Source organism: Nerophis ophidion, linkage group LG09, assembly GCF_033978795.1.
Source record: "Nerophis ophidion isolate RoL-2023_Sa linkage group LG09, RoL_Noph_v1.0, whole genome shotgun sequence".
In the NCBI taxonomy this organism is placed as follows: Eukaryota; Metazoa; Chordata; class Actinopteri; order Syngnathiformes; family Syngnathidae; genus Nerophis; species Nerophis ophidion.
Window position 1 is genome coordinate 75108270 of NC_084619.1, and position 14802 is coordinate 75123071.

Sequence of the window (14802 nt, forward strand, 5' to 3'; positions counted from 1 at the left end):
CTGTTTATCTTACCTTTGCTGTGTTCAATTTCGACGCATCCTCGAGGGAATCGAACCCGGCATCACAATGTCGAACAGACGTAACACATTGTATTGCTCAGGCTTTATTAAGCGGACATTGCTATGTTCCATGTCTGAGTCTATAGTTGTCATCGCACTAGTCCTCCTTTTCCACGTCATTGCCACACTTTACTCAAGTTTTGTCCGATTCTTGAAGTATTTTCTCCCCGCAAAATTCAGGTTGCCCTCCACATTTCATATCTGGGGCTTCAGGTTGTGCGATTTCATGGGTCAAATGTCACATTATCACCATCCTCACCACCACCGCATCCTGTCAGGCGCGCCTGCCTCCTCAATAACTCCAGCCGTGTAATTTGTTTCTCTCATGTTTATACGGCATGAATAATGCGTCCGACCTTCTCTCCCCTTCGAAGGTGAAGCTCCAAAGATGCTTCTCCGGCCGGCGTCCTGCTTTGTCGGAGGAGCTACGCTGCACCGCAAAAGCCTTTTGGTTTTTCTATCCTAATTTTTCCTGTGGCAAGCTGTTCAAATCCAGACGACATGAGCGGGTCGAACGTCAGCCACCTGCTGACGGCGCCATCAAGTGGCAAGTTGGATCACTACTTAGAAAACTACGATTTGGACTACGGCATTCCTCCCGATGAGATCCCGGACACCACGCAGGGCCAGGCCTTCTTCGTCGCCACCATCATCATCGGCGTGGTGCTCGTCTGCATCATACTGGTCTGCGGCTTGGGGAACTTCATCTTCATCGCCACCTTGACGCGCTACAAGAAGCTTCGCAACCTCACCAACCTGCTCATCGCCAACCTGGCCATCTCGGACTTCCTGGTGGCGGTCGTTTGTTGTCCCTTCCTGGTGGACTACTACGTGGTCAAGCAGCTGTCGTGGGCTCACGGCCTGGTGCTGTGCGCTTCCGTTAACTATCTGCGCACCGTGTCGCTCTACGTGTCTACAAACGCCTTGCTCGCCATCGCGGTGGACAGGTGAGTCCGTCGGGGAACTCCTTCATGCCAGTCATACTTCCCGTACTTATGGTGTAGGGATGTGCGATACCAAGGATTCTCTTTTTGATCCGATATCGAGAAAAATTCTGGTTGGTATTGACGATACCGATTCCATAACATTCTGAAAATATACATAATTCGTCTGTTAAAAAGTTGTGTGTTTGCAAAATAATAAAAGAAATATTAAAAATGTAAATAAAGGGGCAAAAAAATGTTGAAATTTAATAAGAAACAACCAATATTAATAATAATATCATGTTCGTCCTTCGTTTTCGAAGATGACCAGGTGACTTCACGTTGATTTGTGTGTGCGAAGATGGCTGATGAGGCCAATCCTTGCACGGAATGACCGGCTGCAGTGAGGACAGGTTATGGCTGGGGTTGGTTGGCTGAGAGGGAGGAACAGTCTCTTGTCTTGCGGAGCTGTCGTTTCTGTTCGGCTTCATGAATCCGTTTTTCCTCGAAGTCTGCTACACCATGCCAGACTGCAGGGCGCCAGTTTGAACGGTGTTGGGCAACGGCTTCCCAGGTCTCTGGGTCCAGACCACAGCCTTTGAGACTGGTTTTTAGGGTGTCCTTAAAGTGTTTCCGCTGTCCGCCGCGTGAGCGCTTTCCATGGTGCAGTTCACCGTAAAGAAGCATTTTTGGTAGGCGTTCGTTTGACATCCGGCAGACGTGGCCAGCCCATCTCAGCTGGGAACGCTTGAGGATGGCATAGATGCTCTCCATCTCAGCCCTGTGGAGGACCTCAGTGTCTGGGATCTTGTCCTGCCAACTGATATTGAGCAGCTTCCTGAGGGATCTCATGTGGAAGGCGTTAAGTTGATTAGCATGAAGGCTGTATACAGTCCAGGTCTCACAGGCATACAGCAGGGCAGGTAGAACAACAGCACGATAGACCTTTAGTTTGGTCCGTAGGCTTAGCCCTCTGCGCTCCCAGACAGAACCGCGGAGTCGGCCGAATGCAGCACTTGCATGCGCTGTCCTATGCGTGACTTCCTCGTCGATGTTGCCCATGCGTGACAAGGTGCTACCCAGGTAGACAAACTTTTCAGCAGCTTTGAGGTCCTCACCATTCACGCTGACGAGGGGCTCAGTGTACGGGTCTCCAGGAGCGGGTTGATGCATCACCTCTGTTTTCTTTGTACTGATGGTGAGTCCAAAGTCTGAGCATGCTGTGGCGAAGCTGTTCATGCTCAGTTGCATTTCCACCAAGGATTCTCTTTTTAGAATAGAATAGAATAGAGTTTTATTGTCATTATTGCAATGAACAGGTTCAAAGAACAACGAAATTGGAGCAGCTCCTCCTAAGGTGCATATACAATATGGTAGTATAAATAGTAAAAAAAAAAAAAAAAGATAGATATGACAGATGTATCTATGTATATGTATCCACACAGATGCATATCTGCATGCATATGAATACATATACACACATACCGAGAAAAATTCTGGCTGGTATTGACGATACCGATTCCATAACATTCTGAAAATATACATAATGCGTCTGTTAAATTTTTAAAAGTTGTGTGTTTGCAAAATAATAAAAGAAAGATTAAAAATGTAAATAAAGGGGCAAAAAAATGTTGAAATTTAATAAGAAAAAAACTAATATTAATAATAATATACTTAGTCACTTATTCACAGAGGTGGGTAGTAACGCGCTACATTTACTCCGTTACATCTACTTGAGTAACTTTTGGAATAAATTGTACTTCTAAGAGTAGTTTTAATGCAACATACTTTTACTTTTACTTAAGTATATTTATAGAGAAGAAACTCTACTTTTACTCCGCTCCATTTGTCTACATTCAGCTCGCTACTCGCTACTGATTTTTATCGATCTGTTAATGCACGCTTTGTTTGTTTTGGTTTGTCGGACAGACCTTTAAATTAGGATCTATCACATGCCTGCGTTTCACCAATCAAATGCAGTCTCTGGTGACGTTTCACCAATCAAACAGAGCCAGGCGGTCACATGATTTCTTTTTTATAAACCTTTATTTATAAATTTCAACATTTACAAAGAGCTGAAAATAATAATCAAAGTAAGCACACAAACAGTACAAAACAGTATAAAAACCGTACAAAACAGCGCCAGGTGGTTGTAAATTCAAAGTAACTAAAATAGAATGCAAAATATATATATATATATATATATATATATATATATATATATATATATATATATATATATATATATATATATATATATATATATATATATAAAATTAACAAAGTGCAACGCCATAGTCTCACTGAATCTCAGTAAATAAGTTAAATTTGGAACACAGCATCATCGTTTTTACAGATATTTGCTTGTTAAAGGGGAACATTATCACAATTTCAAAAGGGTTGAAAACAATAAAAATCAGTTCCCAGTGGCTTGTTTTATTTTTTGAAGTTTTTTTCAAAATTTTACACCTCCCGGAATATCCCTAAATAAAGCTTTAAAGTGCTTTATTTTCGCTGTCTTCGAAACCACTATCCATTTCCCTGTGACGTCACACAGTGCTGCCAATGTAAACAAACAATGGGAATACCACAACAAGATATAGCGACATTAGCTCGGATTCAGACTCGGATTTCAGCGGTTTAACCGATTCAACAGATTACGCATGTATTGAAACAGATGGTCGGAGTATGGAGGCAGATAGCGAAAACAAAATTGAAGAAGAAATTGAAGCTATTGAGCGAATAGCTATTGACGCTATTCGGCCATAACGTGGGTGTACCTAATGAAGTGGCCCATAGCATGGCTGCCTTATTAGCATCGCCGGTAAAATGTGCGGACCAAACGATCAGGACTTTCACATCTTGTGACACTGGAGCAACTTAAATCCGTCGATTGGTAAGTGTTTGTTTCGCATTAAATATGGGTATCTAGTTTCAAATGTACATACAGCTAGTGTAAATAGCATGTTAGCATCGATTAGCATAGCATGTTAGCATCAATTAGCTTGCAGTCATGCTGCAACCAAATATGTCGGATTAGCACATAAGTCAACAACATCAACAAAACTCACCTTTGTGATTTGGTTGACTTAATGGTTGCAAATGCATCTGCAGGTTATCCATACATCTCTGTGCCATGTCTGTCTTAGCATCGCCGGTCAAATGTGAAGACACTCTGGCACATTCAATGGGGGTCTGGCGGCAGATTTCTTGCCAGTGGTGCAACTTGAATCCCTCCCTGTTAGTGTTGTTACACCCTCCGACAACACACCCACGAGGCATGATGTCTCCAAGGTTCCAAAAAATAGTCGAAAAAACGGAAAAAACAGAGCTGAGACCCAGTGTTTGTAATATTTTGAAAATGAAAATGGCGGGTGTGTTACCTCGTTGACGTCACGTTCTGGCGTAATCGCTAAAAGACCGATAAACAGAAAGGCGTTTAATTTGACAAAATTCACCCATTTAGAGTTCGGAAATCGGCTAAAAAAATACATGTTCTTTTTTCTGCAACATCAAGGTATATATTGACGCTTGCATAGGTTTGCTGATAATGTTCCCCTTTAAAGGTAGAGTGTTTTAATGTAGAGTTCTAAAATTTTTTTTTAAGGCACAAAAAACAGGTCGGGTATTGAGAAACTTACATTTATGAATATAAAACTTAGTCAATACTATAATGAGGTTGCAAAGGTAACGTTCATTTAAAAAAATGTTTTCAATACAGTGTAAAACCAAATATATATTATTTAATATATATTATAGTTTTAGTTGCTTAAGAGTTATTCCTGGCTCTGAATTTGTTCATTGCTATTTTTATGTTTTTGTGCATTACTTGTTGCCGTCATTAAACGAACAGGTTACTCATCAGTTACTCAGTACTTGAGTAGTTTTTTCACCACATACTTTTTACTTTTACTCACGTAAATATTTGGGTGACTACTCTTTACTCTTACTTAAGTAATACATCTCTAAAGTAACAGTACTCTTACTTGAGTACAATTTCTGGCTACTCTACCCACCTCTGCTTATAACACAGTTTTGTCCATATAAATATATATATATATATATATATATATAACTTTGCCCTGATTACTGTTTTGCACACTCTTGGCATTCATCTCGATGAGCTTCAACAAATAGTCTCCTGAAAGGGTTTTCACTTCACAGGTGTCATAGTTTTGATGCCTTAAGTGACAATATACAATATAAATAGTCATAAAAATAAAGAAAATGCATTGAAATGAGAAGGTCTGTCCAAACTTTTGGCATGCGCTGTATATATTTACATATGCCGTGTTGATCTAGCAATTTAGCTTGTGGGGTAGTTTTCTAAAATTCTCTGGGGATAGCTTCCTCGGTAGCTAAGCTACATTTAATTGAGAGTAACTCATAGCTTAGCTTACTAACACACGCAGACAAAGTATGTACCATGAATTGATTAACGTGGACCCCGACTTAAACAAGTTGAAAAACTTATTGGGGTGTTACCATTTAGTGGTCAATTGTATGAAATATGTACTGTACTGTGCAATCTACTAATACAAGTTTCAATCAGTCAATACAGTATGATATCAACTTTGATATTTCCTTCCTCGTTTTTGACGAATTCATGGACTATATTTTGTCCAGTTGTGTTGAAACCAGAGCTGGATCACAATATTTGGCCAATGATACAGATTGTAAGAAAAACTGAAAGCTATTTGAATTGCAATGTTGTCCTACAGAGTCAGCCTACATGCGGAATAGTATTGAGAAGATGCAACTGGATGCACTTCATGATTCAACTTTTAGTATGTTTAATTTACGACTGTTTCCCTAGCAGCACGAGCGCAGCAATTGCTGGGGTCTTCCCATAACACTGTTGAAATATTTGCTATGTTCATCATCCCGGTTTTGGCATTTTTATTACAAAGAGCCTGGAACTAAACACCACGTCTGATGCACACGATTCTACATGTACAGTTTGGACAGTGTAATACGATTCCGCATATTTGCAATTATGATTTGACAGATAGCCTGGTTCTGTTCAAATCGTATTCACAGATGTTCATGTGACCATGAATAATGCGATGGAGAACGACTGGACAGAGAAGTTAAGAGTTTCTATAAACGAAAGTTAATCTTGAGTGAAACCATTAATTTGGACGAAAGGCTGAAATGATTTTTTTTTTTTTTTTGGTCAATCATTCAACATCTTCCAAGAGCCATTACTGTAGTCCACGCCTGCCCGTGGTTTAATTTCGACTTTGCCATTTGCGCTAATTGAATCATTCAAGACAATTCCCTGGGTCTGCCAAAATGTAGACACAGTGCAAGAGTGAGTGAGGACAGGTTTAAAACTGTCACCCCCCAACACCTGCTATCCCATAACCCAGCAATTTAAATTCTGGCACGAGTCTTCTTTGGTAATCATTCTGCTCAAAGGCATAATGGAAAAGATATTAACTTGTCTGTGTTGTTTTAGGTACATGGCCATAGTTCATCCTCTGAAGCCCAGAATGAAGTATGAAACAGCCTACTGCCTGATAGCCGGAGTCTGGATTATTCCTATTCTCATCTCGATTCCCTCAGCATACTTCGCCTCTGAGACCGAGTACCCCCACAGCGGGACCACCCTGACCCCGGTCACTCACAAGGTCTTCTGTGCTCAGATCTGGCCGGTGGATCAACAAGCGTACTACCGTTCCTACTTCCTCTTCGTCTTTGCCGTGGAGTTCGTTGGACCCGTCATCATCATGGCTTTGTGCTACACCCAAATTTCCCGCGAGCTCTGGTTCAAGAACGTTCCTGGTTTCCAGACGGAGCAGATAAGGAAGCGTCTGCGCTGTCGCCGCAAAACCGTGATCGTGCTCATCGGGATACTGATGGCGTACATCCTGTGTTGGGCGCCCTACTACGGCTTCACCATCCTGCGAGATTTCCATCCTACGCTAATCTCCCGCCAAAAGAATTCCCTGGTGGTCTTCTACATCATCGAATGCCTCGCCATGAGCAATAGCATGATCAACACCTTCTGCTTCGTCAGCGTCAAGAACAATACCGTTAAGTACCTGAAGAAGATCGTGCTGCTGCACTGGAGGTCCACGTATGCTCCGAGTCGGACTGTGGATGAACTGGATTTGAGGACCGCGTCCTTGCCTGTAACAGAGGAGATTGAATGCATTAATCTCAAGTAAGCATAGTCACTGACATTTCAGACTTAAAAACAATGCTCACTTAGGCTGGATTTACAATGTAGTAGATATCTTGATTTGGTTTGTGTATTTTCAAAGTGACTCGTATCTGATGTTACTGCATTTACTGAGTACCTGAAACAACCCGCACGTTCCAAAATTGTCACGGCTGGGTTTTTGCAGCTAACTGCGAGGTTTGTTCTCCTGGGATGCAAACTGACTATTCCGGCGTGCAAGTAGAAATGTATTTATTAATCTTCTCAAAACTCAAAATACTACAAAAAACGGAAAACAGGGCGAAGGCACAACGCGCTGATCCCAGTTGGAGCTAAACTAACACTGAGCCTAAACTATGTCAAGGAAAACTTACTAGCTGTGGCATGAACAAACAAAAACTTACATATACACGGCAGGAAGCGAACACTTGGCATAAACTTAGAATCAGACATGAACCGAACAATGACGCCAATCCGACTGACTGGCCGAGGCAGGCTTAAATAGTGTCTCTTGATTAGACCCAGGTGAGCGTCCCGAATACCAACGGCAGGTGAAAATCATTGTCACGGCTGGGTTTTTGCAGCTAACTGCGAGGTTTGTTCCCCTGGGATGCAAACTGACTATTCCGGACAAGGCGTGCAGGTAGGAATATATTTATTAATCTTCTCAAAACTCAAAATACTACAAAAAACGGAAAACAGGGCGAAGGCACAACGCGCTGATCGCAGTTGGAGCTAAACTAACACTGAGCCTAAACTATATCAAGGAAAACTTACTAGCTGTGGCATGAACAAACAAAAACTTACATATACAAGGCATGAAGCGAACACTTGGCATAAACTTAGAATCAGACATGAACCGAACAATGACGCCAATCCGACTGACTGGCCGAGGCAGGCTTAAATAGTGTCTCTTGATTAGAGCCAGGTGAGCGTCCCGAACACCAACGGCAGGTGAAAATCATTGTCACGGCTGGGTTTTTGCAGCTAACTGCGAGGTTTGTTCTCCTGGGATGCAAACTGACTATTCCGGCGTGCAAGTAGAAATGTATTTATTAATCTTCTCAAAACTCAAAATACTACAAAAAACGGAAAACAGGGCGAAGGCACAACGCGCTGATCGCAGTTGGAGCTAAACTAACACTGAGCCTAAACTATGACAAGGAAAACTTACTAGCTGTGGCATGAACAAACAAAAACTTACATATACAAGGCATGAAGCGAACACTTGGCATAAACTTGGAATCAGACATGAACCGAACAATGACGCCAATCCGACTGACTGGCCGAGGCAGGCTTAAATAGTGTCTCTTGATTAAAGCCAGGTGAGCGTCCCGAACACAAACGGCAGGTGAAAATCATTGTCACGGCTGGGTTTTTGCAGCTAACTGCGAGGTTTGTTCTCCTGAGATGCAAACTGACTATTCCGGACAAGGCGTGCAAGTAGGAATTTATTTATTTATCTTCTCAAAACTCAAAATACTACAAAAAACGGAAAACAAGGCGAAGGCACAACGCGCTGATCCCAGTTGGAGCTAAACTAACACTGAGCCTAAACTATGACAAGGAAAACTTACTAGCTGTGGCATGAAAAAACAAAAACTTACATATACAAGGCATGAAGCAAACACTTGGCATAAACTTGGAATCAGACATGAACCGAACAACGACGCCAATCCGACTGACTGGCCGAGGCAGGCTTAAATAGTGTCTCTTGATTAAAGCCAGGTGAGCGTCCCAAACACCAACGACAGGTGAAAATCATTGTCACGGCTGGGTTTTTGCAGCTAACTGCGAGGTTTGTTCCCCTGGGATGCAAACTGACTATTCCGGCGTGCAAGTAGAAATGTATTTATTAATCTTCTCAAAACTCAAAATACTACAAAAAACGGAAAACAGGGCGAAGGCACAACGCTCTGATCGCAGTTGGAGCTAAACTAACACTGAGCCTAAACTATGTCAAGGAAAACTTACTAGCTGTGGCATGAACAAACAAAAACTTACATATACAAGGCATGAAGCGAACACTTGGCATAAACTTAGAATCAGACATGAACCGAACAATGACGCCAATCCGACTGACTGGCCGAGGCAGGCTTAAATAGTGTCTCTTGATTAAAGCCAGGTGAGCGTCCCAAACACCAACGACAGGTGAAAATCATTGTCACGGCTGGGTTTTTGCAGCTAACTGCGAGGTTTGTTCCCCTGGGATGCAAACTGACTATTCCGGCGTGCAAGTAGAAATGTATTTATTAATCTTCTCAAAACTCAAAATACTACAAAAAACGGAAAACAGGGCGAAGGCACAACGCTCTGATCGCAGTTGGAGCTAAACTAACACTGAGCCTAAACTATGTCAAGGAAAACTTACTAGCTGTGGCATGAACAAACAAAAACTTACATATACAAGGCATGAAGCGAACACTTGGCATAAACTTAGAATCAGACATGAACCGAACAATGACGCCAATCCGACTGACTGGCCGAGGCAGGCTTAAATAGTGTCTCTTGATTAGAGCCAGGTGAGCGTCCCGAACACCAACGGCAGGTGAAAATCATTGTCACGGCTGGGTTTTTGCAGCTAACTGCGAGGTTTGTTCCCCTGGGATGCAAACTGACTATTCCGGACAAGGCGTGCAAGTAGGAATTTATTTATTAATCTTCTCCAAACTCAAAGTACTACAAAAAACGGAAAACAAGGCGAAGGCACAACGCACTGATCGCAGTTGGAGCTAAACTTGTTTCCTGTTTTTGCACTTCCTTGTTTGCTTTGTTACCATGCCAACCAATTAGTTTCACCTGTCATGTCACACACCTGATTTGTTTTAACTCACGCACCCGTTTTCAATCACCACATAACTATTTAAGCCTGTCATTTTCTGTTGGTCGTCCTGGCGTCATTGTGTTCTTTTCATGCCAAAGTCCATGCTACTATTGTCAAGCCACAGTAAGTGTTTTTTTTGTTTCATGTCCAAAGTTTAGTCTTAATGTTAGTTTTTGTTTCCTTTGTCATGTTGTGCTTTCGCCTTGTGCACCTTTTTGTTTGTACCTTTTTTTTAGTTAAAATTAAATCATGTTTTTTACCTGAACGCCATGTTTCGAGAGAAGGACCCCGCAGCAAGCCTTGACACCCCCCCCCCCCCCCTCCCCCTCATCCTGACAGAATGACGCCAGCATGACCAACAGAAAATGACAGGCTTAAATAGTGATGTGGTGATCGAAAACAGGTGCGTGAGTTAAAACAAATCAGGTGTGTGACAAGACAGGTGAAACTAATTGGTTGGCATGGTAACAAAGCAAACAAGGAAGGGCAAAAACAGGAAACAATGGAGTCTGAAGCAAGACAGAACATAACTAAACAAAACCTGATCACAAGACATGACATTCTACAACTTCTTTGTGTTTGGCTGTGTCAAGGACATTGGTATCAAGACTATCTTTATTGTATTATTATTAGAAAGAAAAGCTCTAGCTCGCTTTGGGTAGAAGTCGTTTGGCCCCGCCTGTGGTTTACGTGTGTGAAGCGAGGCACACTACAAGGTTTCTTGTGTTATTTATTTTAACTTTTGCCTAGGAAAAACACTACCGTCTTGTATTGGGGTCAATACGGGAGTACACATGTCAACAATACTTGATTTTAATCCACACTGGAATTGTGTCACTTGAACCACGTCGAGTAAATCCAGCCTGAATGACAACAGACGGGGACGGCTTGGACTATGTCTCCCGGCTGGCCTGGGAACGCCTCGGGATCCCCCGGGAAGAGCTAGACGAAGTGGCTGGAGATAGGGAAGTCTGGGCTTCCCTGCTTAGGCTGCTGCCCCCGCGACCCGACCTCGGATAAGCGGAAGAAGATGGATGGATGGATGGATGGCTTGGCACGGTGGAAGAGTGGCCGTGCCAGCAACCTGAAGGTTCCTGGTTCAATCCCCACCTGCTACCAACCTCGTCCCATCCGTTGTGTCCTTGAGCAAGACACTTCACCCTTGCTCCTGATGGGCGCTGGTTAGGGCCTTGCATGGCAGCTCCCTCCATCAGTGTGTGAATGTGTGTGTGAATGGGTGAACGTGGAAGTAGTGTCAAAGCGCTTTGAGTACCTTGAAGGTAGAAAAGCGCCATACAAGTATAACCCATTTATTTATGTTGTTGTGGTATTTCTGGTCCAATATGTCTTTTTCAACATTCCAGGTTGCCGACCCCTGACTTAAACGCTGAACATGTGTGACATCTGACTGTCATGATGCGTGAAGATTGCCTCTTTCCTGATATCTATGAGTGTTTAACTCTTATAAAGTGTGTCATGTCCGAATGTGCAGCTATGTCAAGAAAAAAAAAGATGCATGATGCATGAAAAACCTGCTAAAGATCCTCAATATAATCCTTTAAAATGTCATTGTCATTAGTCGAATGTACATGCTGATGATATATGCTTTGTACTTCCTGGATAGCTTGCACATAACAGCCAGTTCCGCTGTGGCGGCGTTAAGTCACGTGTTTGCTGCTGAGCACGTTTAAAAACTTTTAGGTAAAATCTAAAATATGTACAGTATATGCATAAACTGTCATTGTATTTAAATGATGCAGCTGCAATTAAACAGTGGGCAAAAGTGTTTTCTTGCAGGCTTCTTCTAGACCGAGGAATATCTACAAGCTCCATCCATCCATCCATTTTCTACGCTTGCCCTTTTGGGGTCTAATAGACTGTATTTATGTTATTCACATGTGATTAATGCTGTATAAAAGACTGTATTTATATTATTCACATGTGATTAATGCTGTATAAAAGACTGTATTTATATTATTCACATGTGATTAATGCTGTATAAAAGACTGTATTTATATTATTCACATGTGAATAATGCTGTATAATAGACTGTATTTATGTTATTCACATGTGGATTATGCTGTATAATAGACTGTTTTTGTGTTATTCACATGTGAATAATGCTGTATAATAGACTGTATTTATGTTATTCTCATGTGAATAATGCTGTATAATCTGTATTTATGTTATTCACATGTGAATAATGCTATATAATAGACTGTATTTATGTTATTCACATGTGAATAATGCTGTATAGTAAACTGTATTAATGTTATTCACATGTGAATAATGCTATATAATACTGTATATTATTTACATGTGAATAATGCTGTATAATAGACTGTATTAACATTATTCACATGTGAATAATGCTATATAACAAACTGTATTTATATTATTCACGTGTGAATAATGCTGAATAATAGACTGTTTTTACAATATTCACATGTGAATAATGCTGTATAATAGACTGTATTTATATTATTCACATGTGAATAATGCTGTATAATAGACTGTATTTATGTTATTCACATGTGAATAATGCTGTATAATAGACTATTTATGTTATTCACATGTGGATTATGCTGTATAATAGACTATTTAAGTTATTCACATGTGGATTATGCTGTATAATAGACTGTTTTTATGTTATTCACATGTGAATAATGATGTATAATAGACTGTATTTAAGTTATTCACATGTGGATTATGCTGTATAATAGACTGTTTTTATGTTATTCACATGTGAATAATGCTGTATAATAGACTGTATTTATGTTATTCACATGTGAATAATGCTGTATAATAGACTGTATTTATGTTATTCACATGTGGATTATGCTGTATAATAGACTGTATTTATGTTATTCACATGTGAATAATGATGTATAATAGACTGTATTTAAGTTATTCACATGTGGATTATGCTGTATAATAGACTGTTTTTATGTTATTCACATGTGAATAATGCTGTATAATAGACTGTATTTATGTTATTCACATGTGGATTATGCTGTATAATAGACTGTATTTATGTTATTCACATGTGAATAATGATGTATAATAGACTGTATTTAAGTTATTCACATGTGGATTATGCTGTATAATAGACTGTTTTTATGTTATTCACATGTGAATAATGCTGTATAATAGACTGTATTTATGTTATTCACATGTGAATAATGCTGAATAATAGACTGTGTTTACAATATTCACATGTGAATAATGCTATATAACAAACCATATTTATATTATTCACATGTGAATAATGCTGAATAATAGACTGTTTTTACAATATTCACATGTGAATAATGCTGTATAATAGACTGTATTTATGTTATTCACATGTGAATAATGATGTATAATAGACTGTATTTAAGTTATTCACATGTGGATTATGCTGTATAATAGACTGTATTTATGTTATTCACATGTGAATAATGCTGTATAATCTGTATTTAAGTTATTCACATGTGAATAATGCTGTATAATAAACTGTATTTATGTTATTCACATGTGAATAATGCTGTATAATAGACTTTATTGATGTTATTCACATGTGAATAATGCTGTATAATAGACTGTATTTATATTATTCACATGTGAATAATGCTGTATAATAGACTATTTATGTTATTCACATGTGAATAATGCAATATAATAGATTGTATTTATATTATTCACATGTGAAAATGCTGTATAATGGACTGTCCATCCATCCATCCATTTCCACCGCCTATTCCCCGCTACAACCAGGCGAAAGGCGAGGCACACCCCGGACAAGTCGCCACCTCATCACAGAGGCCAACACAGATAGACAAGATTCAGACTGTATTTATGTTTTCCACATATGAATAATGCTGTATTATAGACTGTATTTATGTTATTCACATCTAAAAATACCGAAATGTTTATTGTCTATTGTGAGCGAAATTCCATCCATTTATTTTCTACCGCTTGTCCCTGTTGGGGTCGCGAGCTGTTTGCACAATTTTTTAAGGTAAGTACGTCATGTAGTTTACATTTCTACAAAACCCAAAACCAGTGAAGTTGGCACGTTTAACATGCCTCAAAACAGCAGCTTGGAATTTGGGACATGCTCTTCCTGAGAGAGCTTGAGGAGGTTGAGGTGGGCGGGGTTTGGGGGTGACGGGCGGTGTATAGTGTAGCGTCCCGGAAGAGTTAGTGCTGCAAGGGGTTCTGGGTATTTGTTCTGTTGTGTTTATGTTGTGTTACGGTGCAGATGTTCTCCCGAAATGTGTTTGTCATTCTTGTTTGGTGTGGGTTCACATTGTGGCGCATATTTGTAACAGTGTTAAAAATGTTTATACGGCCACCCTCAGTTTGACCTGTTTGGCTGTTGAACAAATCTGTGTTGCGTTCACTTCTCTGTGAAAAGCCGTAGATATTATGTGATTGGGCTGAGCCGCAAAGGCAGTGCCTCTAAGGTTTATTGGCGCTCTCTACTTCTCCCTACGTCGGTGTACACAGCGGCGTTTTAAAAGGTCATACATTTCACTATTTGAAACCTATACCGATAATTTTAAAATCGATACCGATGATATCCGATATTACTTTTTAAAGCATTTATCGGCCGATAATATCGGCAGTACGATAATATCGGACATGCCTAACTAAAACCTTACAAAAGGTAATAATACAATTATATTTGTGTGCGCTGCGTTTAAGTTTAATGTTTAGCAAGTAAACTGATATTGGCTTTATTTTAACAAAATATCTTGGGGTACATGAAACATGTGTTTATTATTGCATTTTTTGTCCTTAAATAAAATAGTCATCATACTAGACAACCTGTCTTTTAGTAGTAA

General features: G+C 40.2%; 1 protein-coding gene across 1 annotated transcript; it reads left to right on the plus strand.

Moving 5' to 3' along the window:
- Positions 1 to 491: 491 nt before the first annotated feature.
- prokr1b (prokineticin receptor 1b) lies at positions 492 to 7212 on the plus strand. Its single transcript, XM_061911779.1, has 2 exons — positions 492 to 1007; positions 6445 to 7212. Exons 1-2 carry the CDS (start codon positions 562 to 564, stop codon positions 7154 to 7156), a joined length of 1158 nt encoding a protein of 385 aa, XP_061767763.1. The 5' UTR covers positions 492 to 561; the 3' UTR covers positions 7157 to 7212.
- Positions 7213 to 14802: the final 7590 nt, after the last annotated feature.